Below are 24,277 nucleotides of genomic sequence, written 5' to 3' on the forward strand. Positions count from 1 at the left end.
TTTTTGCCATAGATTTAAACTCATAACCTTCTTTTTACCATGTTCATTTTCTTTTACCTTCTGCTGGAGTGTTTCTCATTTAACTATATTTAGTTCCGACTGTTATGAGTTTCTCATCCAAAATCCAATCAGAAAGTGAATAGCTGCATCTCAGACACACATGTGCTCACACATAGCCTACACGTACACACAGAACTCTGGGTTATGTGGTAAGCTGTGAACAAATGAATGCCAGAGTGCAAACACATGAAGTGTAATATCTAGCTAAATAACTTGCCCATCTTGAACACAAGAATTGAAAGACCTAAATTCATAAGTTATGTGTCTTTTTCTATAACAAAGACAGGGATCTATCCAAACCATGAGATAGAATTCATATGTTACGTGCGTTTTAACACAGGTGAGATACTTGGTGTTTTTATAATTGTATGTTTTGTGTTGTTTGTTACTGTCTTTCAGCTGTGTATTACTTGTGGACTTGGATCCGGACACACACAGACGGACATTGTAAGTTCCATCACACACCGTTTATTTACACTATTTACAACAATAATGTCAGTGCACTTCCCAGTGCCTCCAGCACCGTTCCCCCAAATGTCCAGGCCTTACAGTCTTTGTGCCTCTTTCTTGGCCGCCTCCCGTCCTCTCTATAGCTCCGTCCTCTTCCATCCGACTACCCCTAGCAACTGAAGGGAGGCGGCCCCTTAAATAGGAACCCAGATGGGCTCCAGCTGCTTCCCGGCACTCCTCCGTAGACACGCCCCAGTGTGGCGGAAGTGCCGGCTGCGCACCCGGAAGCTGTCCGAGTGTCCCTGTCGTCTTCCCTCCAGCACTTCCTGGTGTGGCGGAAGTGCTGGGCTCCAGGGATATTCAGGCACCGGGGAGCCGCCTGGAGGTGGCCACGAGTCTCTACAGGGCTGGGCTTCCAAGCCCTTTACCCGAGGCCCCCAACACAACCAGGGCAGACGCCCCATCGCGGTCTGGAGGAGGCACAAGCCCTCCACATACTGCCACATACTATATACATATATAGTGTACATATATATTAATATATACTTCTTTTACCACTACAATGCATTTTTATTGCAATAAGAGTGTCTGGGTTATTTATGAAAATACGTTTATGGCCACATTCAAACCACAACAGAGGATGTGAAAGTGTTAATGTAAACTTTCACCAATTTGTGAACCTTGCTCATATTTTATACAGATCTCTTCATATTTCTTGTGCTCCAGCCAGAAAGTGAAACAGAGATCTTTCACTCATCCTACACTTAACTCAACATCCCTCTTGTTGATTGCTTTAATTAATTACCAGCAATGCTGAAGGTAATAGGCTGGATCCAGTTGTCATTGTCCATGTTGGAACAAATTACATGCATAAGGTTAGTCTGTCAGTTCTGTGATCCAAATTTAAAGAGTTAGGTGCCAGGCTGAGGAGCAGAATGGAAAAGGTAGTCTTTTCTGAAGTTCTACCTGTGCCACATGCCAGTCCAGGTAAGACTGACGAGATTAGGAGGCTTAACGAGTGGCTCAAATCCTGGTGTAAGATAGATGGGTATAGGTTAACGGGGAACTGGGACTTCTTTTGGATTCTTTCAGTATTTTAGTAGTAAAAGAACAGTCAAGGAGGAGGTGAAGTGAATCAGGAATAGTAAAGGGGAATTAAAAAATACAGACAGTGAAATAGCAGGTGCTCTAAAAAAACATTTTTCTGAGGTCTTCACAAGTGAGGAAGCAGATAACCTCCTAATGTTAAATGGGACTACTAAGGAGCTTCTGAGTGATTTAGAAATTGTAGAGGGAGAAATGCTGTTCAGATTAATTAGGCTAAAATCAAACAAATCTCCAGGACCAGATAATATTTACCCTCGAGTTCTTAAAGAGGTTAGCAAGTACATATATAAACCTTTGACAAATAATTTTAGGAAGTCACTGCATAAAAGGGAAATTCCGAAGGATTAGAAAATGATAAGTATTATCCCATTATATGAAAACGGCAGATCGAAGCAACTATAACCCAGTAAGTTTAATATGAATCACAGGAAAATTAATGGAAGGTATTATTAAAGATAAGATCAAGCAGTACACGGCAAGTACAGGTGTTTTTCTGAATAGTCGTGGGTTCAGAAGAGGGAGGTCATGTTTTACTAACATGTTGGAATTCTATGAGGAAGCAACACAGGTGTATGATCAAAGTGGAAAATATGATATTATTTATTTGGACTTTCAGAAAGCATTTAATAAGATGCCACATGAGAGGCTGAGCATCAAACTAAAAGAAGTGGGAGTTCAGGGTGATGTTTTTAGATGGTTGCAGAATTGGCTCAGACACAGAAAGCAGACAGTGATCATGTGAGGAATCTTATCGGAATTGGCTGATTTTAAGAGTGGTGTTGCACAGGGATCAGCACTAGGGCTGCTGTTGTTTTTATAATATATATAAATGATTTGGATAAGAATATAAGTAACAGGCTGGACAGGTTTGCAGATGATACCAAGGTAGGTGGATTGGCAGATAATCTGGAATCCATTAAATCTGAAAATTGAGAGTACACCTTACGAGAAGGATTTACAAGTCTTAATGGACTCTGCGCTATCAGCTTCCTGACAGTGTTCAGAAGCCATTAAGAAGGCTAACAGAATGTTAGGTTATATAGCACGGTGTGTAGAGTACAAGTCCAAGGAGGTTATGCTGAAACTTTATAATGCACTGGTGAGGCCTCATATAGAATACTGTGTGCAGTTTTGGTCTCCAGGCCTATCAAAGGACATAGCAGCACTAGAGAAAGTCCAGAGAAGAGCAATTAGGCTGATTCCAGGGCTACAGGGGAAGAATTATGAGGAAAGATTAAAAGAGCTGAGCCTATACAGGTTAAGCAAAAGAAGATTAACATGTGCCATGAATTAAGTGTTTAAAATTATGAAGGGAAATTAGTACAGTGGATCAAGACTGTTACTTTAAAATAAGTTAATCAAGAACAAGCTGACACTGTTGTAAACTTGTTAAGGGTAAATTTCATACAAACATTAGGAAGTTTTTTAATACGCAGAGAACCACAGACACTTGGAATACGTTACCAAGTAGTGTGGTAGGGACTTTCAAAACTAGACTTGATGTTTTTTCAGAAGAATAAAGTGGATAGGAGTGGCAAGCTTTGTTGGGTTGAATGGCCTGTTCTCGTCTAGAGTGTTCTAATGTTCAAATACTTATAATTAAAATAATTGACAATTGTAATTAAGTACACCCCATCCTACAGTCTTAGTACTCTGTTTTTGCCACCGGAAAACAAATGCCTATCAATCTAGAAAATACATACATAAATAATCCCTTTATTTATTTATTTATTTATTTTTGGAAGTCTGCTACATTCTCACACTCAGCACCAACAAGTTGTCAATACTCTTTATTCTCAATGGTCATGAACAGTACATTCAGCTGTGTTTTAAATCAAACTGCCTCAAGCAGATGACCTCCAGGAAGTCCCAAAGGACTTTCAAATGAGACAAGGATTCCTGCAGTAAGCTGATGTCTTTGATGAAAGTCATATTTCCCACTTTTGCATCACATGTTAACTTCAAACCTTACTTGAATAGCAAGAGAAATAGCATGTGGTTCTTTTAACGTGAGGTGTAGAACATCATTTCTGGTTAAGATGTCAATTTAATATGATTCAAAGGATACAAAAATCTCATGGGCCTTTCTGATTTGAGCTTTTAAACGCAGGTTGATTTCTGGTGGCAGACATTAGTATTGGATTTAGAACCACACATGAATGTAGTTCACACTGGAATTGAAAAGATATGACAGCAAGTAATATTTTCAATTTAGACTATTAAACCTCTGTTACATACACTATAGCATAGGGAGAATTGGGTCACTTTTAGCAGCAGAGTGAACATGACTTAAGAATTGCCAATCAACCTAACAGCATGTCTTTGAACACTACTGGAAAGCCTCAGAGCCTGGAAGAAACCCACACAAACATGAGGTCAACATGCAGGCTCAACGCAGAGGGCACACCTTAAGGGATTCAAATGAGGGTACAGACATTTGAAAGCATTAGCACTAACTGCAAATCTCTCCTTAAAAGATGTGTCACAAATATATTAAGTACACAGTTGTAAATAAAACTGCCTTTGACTTAATAATGGTATTAAAGAACAAATTTCAGAACTTGGCCAAGTAGTCAGCCATTTCACTGCTGTTCTAGTATAAAATAATACATTTATACAGTATTTGGAGAATTAGTGCAACTGCAATATCTTTATAATTTGCACAGTTTTTGGTGTGGTATAAATGTTAATTGCTATTATAAGTGTAAAGAAATGTTACTGGGGTTCCTTCATACCTACAGCAATACACCTTTATAATTCCTCACTTTGACTGTGCCTCTTCTTTTAACATTAGCCAAAGTCAGAATTTATTCTTCTTTTTTTGTAATTCTTGTATGTGTCTGTCTGTCTAGTGTTGATTTTATAAACAAAGTGTTACTATTATTGATGTTACAAATTTCTTTTTTCTATAGAGATAATAAACATAAGAATCATTACATCGATTTTCTAATTTCCGCATGTAATTGTGTTTGTAATATTAGTGCAACTGTTCTGTATTTTATTGTGACAGTTGTTTGTAATTCTTCATGTCATAAAGTGCAGGGTTAGTAGAACTTCATTTTTAGCTTGTAACTATACTAAGGCAACATACAAGCTTAAGACAAAGATTAAATATTTACATATGTGGAGCAAATTAAATGGTGCATAGTCAGGAGCTCAGCCAATAACCTTAGGGTTTAAAGTCCATTTTCTTAGCCACTAGTCCAAAGTCAAACTAATAACACAGCATTACCAAAATATTACATTATATCGGACCAAAGAGAACAGAAAAATTCCAGTATAATTGTACAAGTTCTATGTTAACGGATTAAAAATGAGATAAAATCTCTTAAAAGAGTCCCTACAAATCTACAAAATGCATTATTTTGCCTTCTAATATGATGGAATACATATACAATGACATAATATGTGCAATTCCATTTTAGGCTAACTGAAGTGGTGACACTAGCCTTTCCAAATATCTAAATCATGTATTCCCTAATAATTTGGCACAGCATTTTTATAGATGCCAATTTGATGTGAGAAGGGGGTTATTTCTTCTGTCTATAATTCGTGAGCAGGCTAATCAGATTATGAAAAGTTTTATTCACAACTGATTGTTCAGTTTCACTGTCAAGACTGCTATTGTCTACTGGATTTTATTTGGTTTAATGGTATTGTTTTTAATAAACAGGTAATACAAAACACACCTACATTAAACTGTAGAATAAATGAGAAGTACAAACTGTACACACAAAACAAAACAGTATCCTGAGGATTAGTGAAACAGCACAGTTAGGGAGTAAAAACACACTGGAAAGAAATAAGCAGGTCAATCCTTTGTGCAAATCATTATGCATGGCACAAAAGGCAACAGTAACAGCTTCTTTGACCTGATTACAATGAACTTGAGCATTCACTACACTTCTGTATAATGAGTTGCCACAGCCAACTCTATGCTGCTTGCGAAGAATTTGCAATTCTGCTATAAGAAATTTGGGCCAGCAATTTGCACATTGTTTAGAATATGCCATTTTAGCAAAAATCCAGAAAGACTGTTTGGCATTTACAAAGTACACATGGAAAGTCAGAAAGCAGAAGCAGTTGACCAAATCAAGCATACAGTACAAAACAATAAAGGATATCAGGTCTGTGCAGACATTAGAAGACGAACTGTTACTGAATATCAGAGGGGACAGTGTCACCGGTCTCTTCTATAATTCTCCCTTTCAGCTCAAAACATGTCCCTTTTCCTCTCGCTCTTTCATTTGAGCAATGAGCTGTTGTTCATTTAGTCCAACCTCAAGCTCAATAAGCTTCTGTGCCTGCAGCCCTTAGAATCCCAACCATATTTCTAGGTTCAGGAAATACCAAAAAAAATTAATGACTGAGGTTTTTATATATTTCCAGTAATTAATACACAACTGTTCAATACAATTTATCCGTCCATCCATTTTCCAATCGGTTCAGTACAAGTCAGGGTTGTATCAAAATGTGTGTGTTTTGAGGGGGTATCAAAAATTTTCCTTTTACAGTGTTGTGTGCAAGTGAAACCCACTAAGGGACAAAGGATGGATGAATGAGAATTTTGCACGAATGTACCCAATATTCAATCTGTCCAAAAATCTAAAACAAATACAAGAACAAAACAAAAAGTGCCTATCATTAAACCTTATTTGTGATTAATTTAGGTAGAAAAGTGTACTGGGTAAAAACTGTATATAGTGCCAATGCAATGTGATACTTACATATACTGTATTTGCTAACATGCACTGTAACTAATCTCATGAACAATTATAAAGAAGCATTTGAAATTTGAGAAAACAATATATATCTTGTATGTCAGGAGAGGAACTTTTCCTAGAACATGCAGACTGAATACACAACTGAATGAATGAAGGTCTAAATGAACCAAAAATAGCAAAAGATCACTCAAATTAGTTATTTATGGAAACACAAATATTTATGATTTTAATTGCATTGATTAAAATCAAAAAGCATTAAAGTATACAACCAAAAAGTAGGATATAACATTAAACTAGCCCTTTGAGATTTAATGTGTACGTGAATGTGCACATGTCCTGCACTGGACTAGGCCGTATCATGGGTTGCACACTTCGTCACATGCTGCGCTACTTGTTGGGTTATATTATCCTCCATTACAATAAATTTGGACTAGGTAGGCTTTAAAAATGAAGAATGAATCAATTAAAAGAAGAAATAAAACCCTACAGACACTTGAAATTTCAGTGTAAAGCACTCAAAAAATGAAAAAAACATACTGTAACTTTGCCCCAAGACATACTGTATAAAAGAGGCAGGCGTCCTTATTTCATAATCCTACCAGAATTACGGAACACCTTTAGAACTTTTAACACTGGCAGACCAGAACCTTTGTTGTTAAGAGATGTTCTAGCGCTCACCAAGGCTTTGAGAGAGTTACTCCAAGGTTATAAAGTACACTTTACTGAATAAACGCCATAATTTAAGAAGAGGAATGAATTTCCTAAGTGTAACAATGTTGAAAAATGATTTGGGTCATTATCAGTGATAATGTAAAGCTTTTAATGTAAAAAAAATCTAAGCTAAGACATGATTGTAATTGTCACAATTACTAGTAATGTTTTTATTAAGTAATCTATGTTGTTTTGTAAAAAATGAATGTATCGCACAAACTATCCTTTTTTGCACCCATTTTCTGTGTTTTTGTTTTCCTTTACAGAATTTTGGGGAACTGTAAACTATAGCAGCCGTGCCTGGCACAAAAGAAGAAAACACTACTAAACAAAACCACAGGCGGTACTCTTACAGTCATCAACTACTCTAACATGCATATCTCTGAGATACTGAAGGAAGCAGGAGTACACCAATGTACCCAGTATGCAGGCATGGACACTTAGAAGGAATCAAACCTTGATGCAGAAGAACTAACCACTACGTTACTGTGCTGCAGAAAAGAAATACTGAAAATCTCTGTTATGTATCTTACTGCACCTTTAATTAAATATACTGAGGAGCAAGTTGTGCTGTGATTAACTTTCAGCTAACATTGTGAGCATGCACTCCACTCACTTCTTTAAGATGAAATCTCAAGCTGTCTCCAAAAATGGTTCAGTATCATCTGTCCAGACAGAAAAGTATTTTACATTATAGAAAACAAAATTGATTTGTTTAATAAATAAAATAACATGCTAAACAACAATGGGTGGAGTGGTGGCTCTGAGGCTGGGGATCTGCACTGGCAATCGGAAGGTGGGCGGTTCAAATCCTGTAAAGACCAAAAGTGACTCTACTCCATTGGGCCCTTGATCAAGGCCCTTAACTTGCAATTGCTTTGTCCTGGGTATGATGTTAACCTGCATCCAGCCTGCAAGTAGACCCTCCAACCTGCAGGGAAAACATGGGGGTTGGTGGCAGAATTGGCACTCTAGCCACCATAGAAAACCTCACACTGTTCCATTCCATCTGAACTAGTGTGGTGCTGAGGTGTTACCCGTTGCTTGGCTGCACTTGGGTCCTATTCTGGGTTCCTGTGGTGGTTTGTAGTGTGGGATTTGTCTAAACAGCAATCATTATTTCTATATTTCAATTATGTATAAAATACAAAATAGACCTTGTAATTTTTCCTAATACAGTGGAACCTCGGTTCACGACCATAATTCATTCTAAAACTCTGGTCATAAACCGATTTGGTCGTGAACCAAAGTAATTTCCCCCATAGGATTGTATGTAAATACAATTAATCTGTTCCAGACTGTACGAACTGTATGTAAATATATTTTTTTAAAGATTTTAAAGCACAAACATGTTCAAAAACATTGAATAACACTGAGAAAACCTTGAACAACAGAGAAAACTAACACTGCAATAGTTCGCGCCATAGCACTACGAACCTCTCGCTAAAAACACTTTTTTTAATGAGTTTTATGCACAGGGAAAAAAATGAACATTTGAAAATACCGTAATTTAATAAACCACCAAGAAAAGCAACATTTCACGCTACGAACCAATCGCTGTAAACAGAAGTGAAGTGGTGGTTAACATCCAATAGAAAAAAGTCTTCATTAAATACAATAAGGTTAAAACAATGATTGGATCTGTCTCTTTAAAAACAAGCCTGGTGCATTCTTTAACTGCCTTCTCGGCCTTATGCGTCCAGCCGTCTCTCTCCGCGTGTGTGTCCCTCTCTCTCTTGCGCTGTCTCTCTCTCTCTCGCGCTGCTGTGCGTGTGTGTGTGTGTGTGTGTGTGTCTCTCTCACTTGCTCACTGCACAGGGAATGCACAGGGAGAGACTCAACACGTGCAGAAATAATCGGCGTGTGGTATAGCGGGTCCACAGCGCTCTCAGTAAGGGCCAGTTTTTAAATAAATAATCACCGCACTCGAGGCGGCTTAGCGAGGAGGCATTGGGCCATAGCAAGCCACGGGGCGATCTGCGGTGTGGGCGTTTCTCACAGTGTACAGGTGAGGGACTGCCCACATCCATGATTGTTCCCGTGGCTAATATGCTGCAGCTGCTATGGCCCCTCACAATATAAAAAAGGATAGATCAGAGATGGAAAGAAAAAAGAGAAGATGGAGGTTATAGCAGGAAGCGAGCAGGTCGGTGCAGCAGGAGCTGGCGAGCGCGCGAGCACTCATAGGCAGCTGAGCAGACAGCCTGGGTGTTAGGTCGACACCCAGGGCGTAGTCGTTGTTGTCGCTTCCGCTGAACAAGCATGTAGCGGGAGTGACCAAAGAAGGAGATGGGTGACTCCACATGGGGCCACGGATGGCAGCGGGAGTCAGGATTTGGGATGTCGTGTCCTCCACACGAGAGCCTTGGCCGTGTGAGGAATTCCCAGGTTGCGGTCTGGAGGGAGCGGAACCAAAGCCAGGGATCGGGACACCACCAGATCTGTAGTGGTGTGAAGGTCAGCTGCTAGTAGAGTGGCTCCCCTGTTGCGAAGCTTGGACAGGGAGAAGCAGGGGAGTCACCAGTTAAAAGAAGGCAGTGAACTTGTTGATTTTTTTAAAGACTGCTACTGTAAGAAACGTTTTAACCTCGTTTTTAAAGGATTGTTTTTCGTAGTGGTTTGAACCTCCACATTTTCTTAATGGATTATTTATTTATTTATTGAACACTTTGTTTTTGTTTGACTGTTTTTAAATAAAAGCACTTTTCACTTTTTACCATCCCCTTGCTCAGTTGTTATTGTCTCACTGTCTAGCTCATCGGTTACATTACCAATGGTGTTGGGTTCAAGGGCTCCCAAATATCAAATGGGAGCGTGGAGCCAGAACCCGCATCGTCACACGATGCACACGAACCAAAAAGGAAACTGGCTTTTTCGTATACCGAGTGTGTGGTTGTGAATAGATGCAAAAGTTTGGTGAACATTCTGGTCATAAACTGACTTGTACGTGTTCCGAGACGTTTGTGATCCGAGGTTCCACTGTATATGCATTCATCAGTGCAGTATTTGAAATAATATAAAGGACAAAAAACATTGGGATTACGTCTTCATTTACACAGGGGCAGACCTTCAAGGCAGTACACCATATCTGAATAGAAAAACAGCCCATTGCAGTGCAAAATTATTCAGGCAAAGGAACCCAATTTAGAGTCATTCATCAACTTTATACGTGTGTCTTAAAGATGTGAAAGAAAATATGGCATTTAGCTGCGTTCATTTTAATTATTAAACAGAAAACATTTCACCTTAAATGCACCCTCAGTACAGCTAAGTCTCAAACGCCTTCAAACAATTTTGTTCAATGTCAATGAGCAGTGTGCCATGCAGTGCACAAAGTGATTTTCCTTTGGCTTCTTCTATCATTTTTGCCAGCTTTTACCTCACAGTTCCCTAAATATAACTTGTGCATGACACCCAAAATAAGAACATGCATGTTTACTCAATACAATATCCATGAATCTGAGGAAGTTTTTTTTAGAAGTGGTCAGCAGGATACATTTGAACAATACCTTGACATGTGCAAAATAATGAACTGTCCGTTAATAAATAATTACATATTATTTTTAACATAACATTCACAAATCAGCTTAATCCAATTAAATTCCTGGAAAATATCAATATTGGATATAGAAAAGCTCTTATGTAAATGTAAAGCGCTGTTTACATTTCTAATTTACAACAGATGAGCAATACTTTTGATACATTAACAGTATGTAGGAAATATTGTTTAAACATAGGGACAAACAGAGACACTGTGGTGGGCTGGCGCCCTGCCCGGGGTTTGTTCCTGCCTTGTGGCCTGTGCTGGCTGGGATTGGCTCCAGCAGACCCCCGTGACCTTATGTTAGGATATAGCGGGTTGGATAATGACTGACTCACTGACAATCCATTTTTTAAAACTGTTTCCAATACTTTTTGTAAATTTGATTTGTTATTACTAATGATTTATGCTTATTCTGTCATGTAAATATGTGGACACAGTAAGGTAACTGTACGTTATGATGAGAATGCTATATTAAAATGCAGTAAGTTTAAGTGGTATTACACAGAATGCTACAAAATTTATAAGTATAACAGTTAAGATCCATTCATTTATACACTTTTGGATTTCATTATTCTGTAACAAAGTTATGCAGGGTCACAGCTTATTCGGGACACATCAGGAGTAAAGCAAGAATCAACCCTGGGTGAATGAAGGTCATTAACAGTTTGTAGGAAATATTGTTTAAAGATAGGGACAAACAGAGACACTGTGGTGGGCTGGCACCCTGACCGGGGTTTGTTCCTGCCTTGTGGCCTGTGCTAGCTGGGATTGGCTCCAGCAGACCCCCGTGACTTTATGTTAGGATATAGCGGGTTGGATAATGACTGACTGACTGACTGACAATCCATTTTTTAAAACTGTTTCCAATACTTATTGTGAATTTGATTTGTTTTTGTTAATGATTTACTTTAAGATGACTAAGTTCACACAGTCAAGTGGAGTTGTTTAACTTGGTACAGTATCTACTATTTTAAGTTAGTTATTATTGCCTATATCACTTACTTTAATACAGCTTTTGATCACATGTAATTTCCACACTGGATAGCAGCACTAACTGAACTAAAATTTTTCTCTTGTTTTTTTTTCCATAAGATGTGAGGAAGTTGGTATATAGAATCACAAGTAGATAAGATTATTTGTATTTTCTGTTATACAAAATGAGGTTCTGTATTTCATGCAAGGAAGAAATTCACCACATCTTGTAAATGTGACACTACTACTACTACATAAAGGATTGAATTCATTTGAAAAAGCATGGAAACCTTACTGTCTGATGTATAATGCTACTAAAATTCGGCCAAAGCTTTCAGCAGCTAAAACACACATGGAGATAAACACATTACCCCAACGTTATTCACTCAGATTATTTTCTAAAATTATGTAAATTAGCTTACTTTGTATGAGTTAGCACTTCCTAACGCATGATATTGTTCATGTAAAGTATAAAATGGACGCACTGCAATTGATCACACAAGTAGATGAAATGTTCAGGGTCAAAAAGAGTTTTTCATCTTCTTGTTTAACATCCAATCCCTTATTCATTGTGTCCATCTCTATATATAATCTTCATTTGGATCTTGATCTTTGTTTGTCCGCAAATGAATTAGAAGAAGAAGCACTAGATGGCAGTAGAGAGACAGCTAAAGCATAGGCATTGCATTAAGAATCTCCTCCAGGCTTATACTACTGAAGACTGTAGTACTCCAGTCACACCTCAAAACACAGACATTCAAACTAAACAAATTGTTGTGCTTTAAATTAACTAAAGAGATCTTCATTCAGATCTTGATCTTTGTTTGTCCTCGAATTCTACGCATGTATAGACCACCTTCCAGTTTAGTATTTTGTTGTTACTCATGGATGTCAACAATGTGCTGGAATAACGAAAGGGGTGGTGGACAGTGTTACGCTGATTAGCTCCTGAGGCCTGGTTAGAGAATGAGATCGCCGAAGATAACAGGTACGTGCCTACATAACATATGAATGAAAGAAAGACAGTGGGTAAAATGAATGACAACCTAACAGCACATTCCAGAAATTATTATTGTTATGTTGTAGCCGGAGAGTGCTGCGCGTCTCACAGTTGTACCGTGGCTTGCTCACATGTCAGTAAAGTGATCCCTATTTATGCTTTAAAGAGCCTGGATACCTACGTGTCCCCCTTTTATAACCATTGCTTCGTGTATATTGCCTTACTCTTTGGATTGCCACAAAGCAACCTGCAAGATTGGAGAAAGGTTGAGAAGACATCGTGAGAGGAAACGACAGCGTCGTGAAAACGAGACGGACTGTGAACAGACAGAAGCAGAAATGCTCCTACACCACCACATAATTACGATTCGGACAGTGATTCCGAGTAGGTTGTTCCTATCGAATCAATGTCTAAGGGTTTTCTTTTGTAATTTTGTTTCCCTTATAAAAAATCATAATGCTGTGCGACGAAGGGCCCAGTTCACGACTGGCAGCCGCATTTAAACAGGGAGCCCTTCACAGACAACTTTAACACGCGCACATGGCTAGTTGTCTATAATTCATTATAAAATTGCATTATATTTTGCAAAGAAACAGAAATGTTTTGTCCAATTAACTTTTTTACATGTATTGCCACAAAAGATGGAGGATATAGAGTGTAGAGAACTTCCCCTTTAAGTAGATGTTTAAATAAAGAATTGTCTCTATGCACATGGTTATTTTATTAAGCTTTAAATGGAAGCAGTACTTTTAAATACATTTAACTATACTTTTAAAATACAGTATGGTGAAAACTATAATTAAAAGGCAGAGCGCAATATTGTAAAACACAGTTTAACATCAAACAATACAACCAAGCATATTATTATTATTACAGCTAAACTGACAGTGGCCTTTACCCAGGGTCATTTGCAAGATCAGGATACATTACAATTGTTAACATACACATACTTGTCCAGTATATATTTTTTCAGGAATGGAGCACAGGCAGTTTAAGTGCCTTTCTCTCAGTCACATAGAAAGTTGTTAGAAGGAACTGAACTGGCAATCCTATTTTGTAAAGCCCACTCTCCTAAAGAATACTGTAGCCCATGCTACTGATACAAATAACTGCTGATTTAGAAAGCCCCTTCAACAATGGAAATACACACACGTGGAATTTCAAAACATAAAAGTTTCAAATTCTGCAAAAAGCTGTCGTATTCAGCCTTTCATTAATTTGTAATAAAATGATCATGGAAATGATAATCTGACATTAAGCACTAATGTTTTTATTCATTTTTCTCATATGCAAGACAACAATACCAAAACAGGTATATATGTGCACGTATTAACTACATGCACTAAAAATACAAAATACTCACCTGATTCCTCAAAGTCAGAGTTGAGGCTGGCCCAGGATAATTTACTCTTGTGCAGGCTCTCTTCCATGGCTTGGATATCTGTGGAGGGACAGTTGCAGTCTGGATATTTGTCACTGCACTGGCACCAGCAGTCATTGTTGCGACATAGGAGCTCGCCTTCAGAATTACAGGCCACGTAACTCAGAGCTGCTTTTACAAAACGAGCTCGTAGAAACTCGGGCAGTATATCCTGGAGTCCTGTGTTAAAAACGAAAAAGCAATTTCCTAAGATTTTACTTATTGCACTTTACTTTCACCCTTTTAGAAGGGGTCTTTTGTTGTAGTTACTTTGAGATAAACCATAACAAAAAATTTGTAATATTACTTTGAGACCGCCGAATGAAAGCCTTTTTAAGATAAAAATGTAAAAGTGCTGTTGTAAGAGCTTGATTGGCAAGAAAGCCTAAGGTGATTGTCAGCTTTTACTTTCTTATTTCATATGCTGAGAGTTATACATCAAATTACTGGAAAAAAGTGTTACAAAGAGGACTTATTAATACAGTACGTACATACTCTATGTAAAACACATTTCTTCTTATAAAAAAAAAGTTTCATAAGTCATTTGTTTTCCTGAACCAATACAGGGTGACAGAGTCAGAAACTATCATGTTAGCAATGGACACTAAGCTGATGCAGTTTGGAACAGTGGGGCAGTTTGTCACAGAGCCCATTCATACACACTCCCTTAATCACTCAATAGCATCAGCAATTAAACTAACATGTCCCTTGTTAGGATGTGACCAGAAACAAGAATATTAAAAAAATACCTACTGTATATGAATGCAAATAGTTCCTGCTAGCTCTACATTAAAGAAGTGGGAAAGAAATGATCATAATTGCAAGGATTTGTGTGCTGTTTTCTGTTTAAAGTTGTGCCTAAAACCTGATCCACAAAATCAGATCCAACCAAGAAAAATGGTCACCTACCAAAACATTAGCAGTCAGAGACCCTGATAGCTAAAATTCATCCATCCATCCATTTTCTAACCCGCTGAATCCGAATACAGGGTCACGGGGGTCTGCTGGAGCCAATCCCAGCCAACACAGGGCACAAGGCAGGAAGCTAAAATTCATCTCTTCAAAAATTAATTAATCAGTATATCATTCTTGCTGCTTTTCTCTCTTACAGATTTTACTCTCTCTAACTATAAATCTAACAGCCTCAATCACATTTACTTTTCTAGTGACCTACTTGACACAGAATTTTATATTGTAGCTACATTTCAATGGCTTATAACTTTCTAAGGAAAGAGTAGATAGAAGAAAAAGCTGACTTTCTACTTATTCTGTCATATAAATACGTGGATACAGTAAGGTAACTGTACATTATAATGAGGATACTATATTAAAACATGCAGTAAGTTTAAGTGGCACTACATAGTCAATAGTGACTCAGGCGCCACTGCAAGTGGCAGCCTTTCCAGCAGCTCCGCGTACGACTTTATTTTTCTACCTTTCTCTCTATTTTACTGATCACTCCTATTATTTTCCTTTATGTGGACTCATTCCCTGGACACTTTTTACTACTATGTGAATTTCCCCTTGGGATTAATAAAGAATCTATCTATCAGAATGCTACAAAATTTAGATATATGACAGTTAAGATCCATCCATTTATAAACTTTTGGATTTCATTGTTCTATAACAAAGTTGTGCAGGGTCACATCTTATTCTGGACACATCAGGTGCAAAGCAAAAATCAACTCTGGGTGAATGAAAGTCTGTCACAGTGCACATTTCTGACATTTCTGACACAGGACTATTTACACTCTCCATTCAACCCAACATATTTTTCTTAAGGAATGTGAGATGCAGTACACTTAGACGTAAGGGGGAATGTGCATAGACTACATGATTTTTGTCTTAGAATAGGAATTGCCGCAAATCAGCTTCTCTCACCGTCTTGATAACCCAATTCTCTGCCCTTCTTTTTTGGGATGTCAATACAGAATAATCTGAAAATAACAATACAGACTCCATCGTGGGGTATTTCAAAATGTTTATAGCTTCAGCCAACACATGTCATCTGTCTGCAGATCTTAAGAACCAGATGATGAAAGTGTGACTGAGTTCATATGTGCAGATATCTTCTTATATAATACACTACCGTGGCTGTCCGTTTGTCTGTCCAACATTTAAATCACCTGTAGCTCGCAAACTGTTTGACCTATTAACCTGAAATTTGGTACACATATACTACATGATGTCTACTATCCGCTTTCGCGGTGATGATTGACCTCCAAGGTAAAAGGTCAACCCAGGAAGGTCAAGATCAAAAATCAAATAACCTGTAGCCTAAAATTTGGTACACATATACTACGCTGAAACTCTGCAGCTTTATATTAAAAGCGAAGAGTTTTGGAATTATCACTCTTTTTATTTTTATTTTATTTCATTGTAGAATCAACTCTCGGCAGCGGCCAGCAGGGCGGCTGTGTGGCGCATGCGTGCGGGCACCGTTCTCATCCCTACCACCTTCGTCATCACTTCCCCTACCTCTTCATATTTTAAATCATTCTTGAGGCAGATTGAAGTGCCAGCTTAAGTGAAAAATTAAGGAAAACATACTAAGAAATTGCAACTCAAACACTGACTTAATCAGTTTTAATGTGAAAGAAGAGAAGAAGCAGGCCACTAGGGTGGAGAAAAGAAGAGCTGCTCAGGAAGCATCAATCTCTGAGCAAATGAATGCTAAACGTACAGAGAAAGAGAATGAAAACTATGAAGAGCGAACTCAGCATTTATGACAGGCCGACACTGAGCAAAAGAGAATCGCAACAGGAAATGAGACAGAGGAAGAGGCTAATCGACATTGACAATCAGTGGTCAAACATACCAGAATTGCAAAGGCAAATGAGACAGAACAAAACACCATCCACCGACGACAAAGAGAGGCTGATCGTGTGAGAATAGCTAGAACGTTCTCAGTCAAGTGTATTCACTGCATGTTATCATGCGATGCACTGTTACTAGTAATTTCAGAAGTACTGCCACTCAATAATGGGAACAACCTCAACTGGAGTCAATGTGTCTTTGTTTTAAGTGTCTTTATTTTAAATGTTTTAGTGAAATTCAAAGAAAAACAGTTCACACACAATAAACAAACAAACAAGTAAATAAAGGAGAAGAAATAATGCACACAAGCAAGAAAATCTTTTCGCTTATGGTGTTTCTGTTTTAGGTGTTCATATCTTATTTACATTTCTTTAAATTTCTATATATTATCACAGATATTCAAAAACTATATGCCTCTCTACCTTTCCATTTACAGACAATAATCTAATCTGAAAATTCATGTTTCTAACTGTCTGTTAGTCTAAGATTTTGTTTTCACACCAGAAATACAGAAAAGTATTAAGAATATTCCATTAACACTTTCATTTAGAGGGGATAAAACAGAATATTCTATTATCTATAAGTTACATTCTAATCAAACTAAGCAACACTTACGTGAATTTACCATTAACTTTCCAAGATTGACTCATACATTTCCAGCCCTCAATTTTTTATGGAGGTAACAGAGACAAGTACTATATACTGTATTACTTCAGTCACACTCATAAATGCTAAATATTGCTCACAAATACAACTTAACCACAAAGTAAATATTAATGATTTCTCACTTCATTTGTTTTCTGTTACTTGTAGCACACTAGGCTTATTCACTGGTCTGTCCAGTATGTTGTGTTTGGTTGAGACACAAATTCATCTGACAGCTCCTTTGGCCTCTGGTTGTGTCTCATCTTTCAAAGGCACATTTATGAAAATGTATACAGTTTTGATAGAAAAATAAATACATTGTCTTTCTCAGAATAAGAGTAGGAATCTCTGTACAGCTCTCAGATTTCATCAAGTTCTGTTCTGACTAAATAATGGAGATCTCAGCTTGCAGGTCTGTAAAATGTATATGTATTGCAGTATTGCAGAGTATGAAAAGCCTGACTTGTTTTTGATTCAAATTCTTCATCACAACTTCTACTATATGTGCCAAATGGGATATTTTGTTGTATGGTTAGAATAATATGAACATCAGGTAAACAAATGAAGTATTTATAGTTGAGGACTGAGATGGTGGGTAGCTTGAAAAGCATTGGGTGGCCGGAGCAGAAGCACTACAGCACTATCATAGTCAAAATGCCACATGGTTATCCCTGTAAGTGGCAAGCAGCTAACGCTTTAACCACTCTAAACAGGTAATATGATTTTATGAAGCTTTATGAATATATATATATATATATATATATATATATATATATATATATATATATATATATATATATATATATATATATATATATATATATTCACAGAAAAGGTTAAATTACAACAGGGGTGCCGAAAGTGATTAGCAAAGAAGGCTCTTGCGGGATTTTATGGAATTGGGCAAGCTGAGCATGTGGACTGTGACAATGATATCCCCATTATTTTAATTTCTATTTGCTTCCGTTTATATTCCTTTTGATTGCATCAATATGTATCTTTCTACTAGAAAAGGCGTCACTGACAATATCGCTGAAATTCAGCTGTTAAAGAATATAAGTCCCAGCAGATGTCTGGCGGAGAATTCAATTCTTTCTTTGATCCATCATTATACTCAGTCACTTTGATTAGAGACAGTGCTGAGAATAACTGCTCACTTGTGTAATTAACAACTGTTATGGTCAAGAAAAGAGGTCCCATTTCTAATATAAAAGCAAATGCAAGCTCTTTGGGGATTTGTGGTACATTTTAGTGTGAAAACACTGGAAATTCCCTTCAACACATTCATTTGATATGGCTCAGGAAAACAAGTACAGCTTGAAACATTTGATATTTGATTCTGAAAGTTCTGATATAAAAAGCAACATCTGTAAGTATTGTTTATACTTTTGGAAATTACCACACTAAATTATTCTTTCAAAAATTATAAAAATAAAGAAAGCTTAGGGTATACTGAGTTCTCACTAGCTTGTTGTATTTATCTGGTGGACAATTGGGCTCCTTCACAATATTTTGATTTAATAATAGCTTAATATGTCTCAGAGCTCTTGCCATTCATGTACACTGTTTGCAACCACAAGCCTGTAGGTTTTCACTCATGCAGTATATGATGTAACATATGCCATCATAAAAGATATTTCAAAAGCACAGAAAGAGAAAGGTGACTTTTGCTTGCTAGTAGTGGTTGAGACCAGCAAATATTCAGTACAGGAAAGTGTGACTTTGTTTCATTTTTAGGGCACTGTGTAGCTTGCTGCCTCACTGACTGGAAATTGTTTGCCTCTAGGTGAGTGCATGGCTTGACGTGAAACCTATCCACTTCATCTGGTGACAGGTAGTGTGTCTTTTTAACAGTTCATTACAGTGAGCAGAGCAAATGGCTGACTGATAGCTCTTTGCTTTTGTCTGGTCCCTTGTCTGTGAAGCTGCAACAAGTTTCTGTTGATGTGTCACCAGTGACATTAAGTGTATCAAGTTTGTGCAGTTTTCTGGCCCTCAGCTATCTAGTGTCTGTTCTCTACTGCCTAAGTGAATCCAAAGAGTCTCCAACCAATCAACGTCTTCCCTTTAACTTTTTTAGCCAATCTGAGCTGTGTGCCTCTCTTCTTCTAGTGGCATCCATTTATTTCTTCATGCTGTTTAATTTTGTCTTACAGTGGCTACATGTAATATGTAAAAACATATTATGGTTACAACTGTAGCTGGTCCCATATTTCACACAATTAAGATACAACATACTATTATGAATTCCTGATTCTGATTCATGCAGTGACTTCTAGTTGCTTTTTTTAAAATATGTAAACTCCGCTTTTATTTTCAGCAGTGTCTTTGTCTAACACTGTCAAACGAAAATACAAATGAAAACCTCAGAACTATTGCCTCATGTACAATGAGATGTTTGGTTAGTTCATCCCTACTCAAATATGTGCTAACAAGCATAAAATAGCACATAGCGTAAAAAAATAATGCTACATACCTCATGTACACAAAAATATTCTTACCTTTCTTGGGCTGCACCAGAGCTATGACCAGCATAATTTTTAGTATTTCACAAAAATTTAATGGAGCTAAAAAACGTCCAACAGCATAAATGTTAATGTCATGGAAATTTCACTTGTTCCTTCATCTCACAGTATATTTTTGTAGTTTCACATTAACTTGTTTTGAGGTCTGTAGTCTGAAATAATAAAAAAGGATTTCTCTGTAGGCCTATATCTAAAATAACTTTTCCATAATGCTGTGAATTAAACTATGGATTTGCTGATGTTATCTTATGGAGTACTGTACTTCAATTGTTTAGTTATATTTTTTCTTTTTGATTCTGTCTTTATGTATTTTGAGTATAATACATAAAGTACCATATGGGCATCAATACAGTTAAGAACATACAAAATCTTACAAATGAGATGAGACATCCAGTCCATCAAGCTTGTTTGTTTAATTAATAGCTAACCTGTCCCAATATCTCATCCAGATACTTCTTAAATGTTGTTTAAGGTTTCTGGATTTAATGACATGTCTTGGTAGTTTATTCCAGATTCCCACAACTCTTTGCTCAAAGAAGTACTTCCTGGTTTCAGTCTTCGATGCACTTCCCCTTAATTTCCACTGGTGTCCACTTAAGCTGAAAGAATTCTGCTGGATCTACTTTATCAATGCCTTTAAGGATTCCTGGATTAGGTCTCCACATAATCTCCTCTGCTTGAGGTTTAATTCTCTGAGTCTGTCAGAGTAGGACATGTCCTTAAGTCCTGGGATGCACTTGGTTGCTCTGTATAGCTTCAAGTGCTGTGATGTCCTTTTTGTGGCTTGGTGACCAGAACTTCACACAATACTGCAGATGCAATCTCACTAATGCATTATATATTCTAAGCAAAATGTTCCTCAATTTAAATTCAACAATTTTTATAATATAATCTAACATTTTATTTGCATTTTTAGACTCTTTTCAGAATTTGCTTCCTGTAGGACAGTGTCTAACATCTTACATTTATGATTGACTTTTCTCTTGCCTACATTTAGTGTGTTGTACTTTTCTAAATTAAACTGTATTTTCCAAATGTTTGACCAGTTCTGAATCTTAAGCAGAATAAAACTTTCCAGGTCATATTTGTTTAATATGCCTGGATATAGATTCTATTATAGGATAAAAAAATCGCACTTTCTGTTGATGATTAAGTACACTCAATATAAAAAGACAACCTTAAGGCACTATATAAGGCTAAAGCACAAGGTGAAACTGCTTGGTCAGCATGATTAAAAAAAAAGACAATGAAGGGCAAAGGAAAAAAATACCCAGTATCAGCCCATGTAATGTTCATCAATAATGTGTAGGTCAAAAATGACATTTGGCAGCTTTGCCAGTCAAGGCAACTTAAATTAAAATAGTATGTTTAAAAAAAAATACAGTTGCCATTATTTTTAGAAAGGTTTACTGAAACTGTAGAAAACAAAATTCTACCAAACGTAATAAAACAGGCTAGCTAGAAGAATAGAGAAAGTGCCTCCCTTGGTATTAGTATGAGATCAAACTAGATTTATTAAAGACAGATATTTAGTATCCTATCTTCTGCACCTGTTTATTGTAATATACTCACCTACAAAATCAGAATCTCCGGAAGTCTTACTATTTTTGAATGCAGAAAAGCCTCTATTGGAGTTGAATGGGGATAACTATTTACTGTATTGCACAAATTTGGATTTGACTCCAAAATACCTGCATTGATTAAATTACTTCATACTAGTCCAGAAGCCTGATTCTGCATTAATAATACAAACTTGAATGATTTCAAATTAGAATGCAGAACAAGACAGGGGTGTCTGTTATTACCAATGCTGTTTGTGATGGCTATTGAACTTCTAGCTATTTATCTCTGAAAGCAGTCAAAGATTAAATGGATCATAAGGGAAGGGCCTGAGCAGAAAATATCTCTTTATGCTGATTTTGTGGTGCCTTATATCGCAGACTTGCATTCATCTATACCATTAGCATTAGACTTGCTAGGATAATATATTAAGATCACTGGATTCAATATTAGTTTGAATAAAAGTATGCTTTTTTCTGTGAATTCTCTGGTGCATCAGACCAGCCTAGATAACTTTTTGGTGATTGCATCAGAATAATAATTACAAAGAAATATAAATATCTCTTTCAACACAAATTTGATAATATTTGTTTAATATTAATGTTTAATGTTACCTAGCAATGTTAATAGATGGTCCTCCCTACTTCTTACTTAATGTGGGAGAATCAATATTTAAAAAAAAAAAAAGAATATATTTCCAAAGCTGCTGTACCTATTATACTGTATACCTGTTATAGGCCTATATACTTCTTATATCTCTTTTAGAGAACCTTTTATATAAACGTCTATGCGTGAAAGTGTGTCTGTCTGTCTGTCTGGCCCAGAGGTGCGAGGTGGCTCAGAACTGCAAGGCTAGAGCATGAAGCTCAAAGAGTGGGCACAGTGGCCCGAAGTTAACGAGTCAGAAGAAAAATGAAGTATGAGGCTACAGCATGAAGCTGAAAGCGGCTATGTAGCCAAAGTGAAACTGCAGAAGAAAGACAAACGAGAGAAAAACTTTCTTAGACGCTGATAGAAAAGGGGATCGAGCAGGTCCACAAAATGAAACCACCGTTTCTAGGAGCCTGGGCTTTTTACAGCACAGGCTTACACAGCTAGTGTATACATATATATATATAGTTATATATATATATATATATATATATATATATATATATATATATATATATATATATATATATATATATATATATATATATATATATATATATATATATATATATATATATATATATATATATAGTGATGGAAGGATAGGCTGGTATCTTGGCTTGGTTTCCCGGCTAGGAAGCTCTCATAATAAACAAAGAACATTTGTGAATTGATGTACCCTTTCCTATTCAGAAAGATATAATGGATTGACAGGCAATGACTGCCTCCCTGGGCCATTTGTTCCCCCAGTTCTCTCTGGCACAGTTCCTGTTGGCCCAAGGCCATGTGCCCCACCCCCAGTTCACTGAGTGACAGCTTTCCTCTGGCATAGCTCCTGTTTAGACATTCACAGGGCTGCAAGTTACAGTTCTAGATGGCAGTGGTGAGGGTGGTGCTAAAAGGTGCTGTTAGGAAGAGGCTCCCCTCTGAGATGGAGTTTCCTTGTGACCCAGAAATGCTTCCTTATTACAGTGTTGGCACACCGAAATTAACACTGCTTTCAAGTTAAATGGAGTCCTCTGCCTCAAAATGTTTGCCTTGGCAGGAGTAGAGAAGAAACAAGAAAGAAAGAAAAAAGGAGTATTATTTTTTATTGAAGAGACCCTATGTAAGGTATTTCTTTAAATAAACCCTTGTCTGAATCTAACTTGTGTATCACATACTTGTGTCTGAGGTTTGGGGCACTGAGATGCCCTGTACAGGTCATAATATCCACAAATCCTTCAGCCACCTTAGTATTATGCTTACCTCCGGAAAAATGAGAAAAACACTTTTTTACATGTAACAGAAACATATTAATATCACAACATCAACATAACCACTGTTGGAAAGGTATTTTTAGAGTCCACTGCTGTACTGATGCAGATTTAGTACACATCCTTCATGTGATATTTTTTGAAACGGTCACCGATGCACAACCCCATGTTTCAATAGGGACAGCAGAAGTGTGTTTCTTTGCACACTTTTCTTATAGTATTTTTATGATGTTTGCACATGAGAGAGAATAAAGACAGTGCATGATAATCGATGTGTCTCTTATGTTATTGTAGGCTACCACAGCACAAGGCTTAGTGACCTGCAGACTTTCCCTGCCACAAACATTGACAGTCGCTGTATTGTAAACAGTTCTCATGGGGCTAACATCTTTCTTGTCTTTCTAATTGATCACAATAATCTTGATTTTTGCCATGCAGTTACTTTCCCATGGTGAACCTGGCAAATTCGGTCATGCAGAGTCATCAGTCTGATTTTCTGTGTCAACATCTGATAGCCAATTCCCGCTGTCATCACTATTGTTTGATTCAACTAATGGTTCATTTTCAGTTTGTTCTAAGATTGACTTTATAGCTTCTCATTTACAGACAATGGTGTTTTGTTTGAAGGCTCCACCCCACTCATGAATACTGATGGGTTAATTTAGAATGGCAAACACGTAGAAATATTCATGATTTTTTGAAGCATAATATTGTTTTAGCCAGTAGATGATAGCAGAATACTGTCCTGAAAGTTATTTGTACTGAACATTGTAAAGTGGAACGGAGGTTAAGAAGTTACACTTAGTTTTAAACATTCATCAGTTATCTAGAGATC

At 37.1% G+C, this 24,277-nt stretch overlaps 1 protein-coding gene across 1 annotated transcript in view; it reads right to left on the reverse strand.

The window, feature by feature from the left end:
- brinp2 (bone morphogenetic protein/retinoic acid inducible neural-specific 2) overlaps nucleotides 1-24,277 on the reverse strand; it is a 328,788-nt gene that overhangs the window by 102,234 nt on the left and 202,277 nt on the right. The window contains exon 6 of the mRNA XM_039735489.1: nucleotides 13,932-14,168. Coding sequence (XP_039591423.1) covers nucleotides 13,932-14,168 — 237 coding nt within the window. The remainder of the gene's footprint in view (nucleotides 1-13,931; nucleotides 14,169-24,277) is intronic.

This window comes from Polypterus senegalus, chromosome 14 (assembly GCF_016835505.1).
Source record: "Polypterus senegalus isolate Bchr_013 chromosome 14, ASM1683550v1, whole genome shotgun sequence".
Classification (NCBI taxonomy): Eukaryota; Metazoa; Chordata; class Cladistia; order Polypteriformes; family Polypteridae; genus Polypterus; species Polypterus senegalus.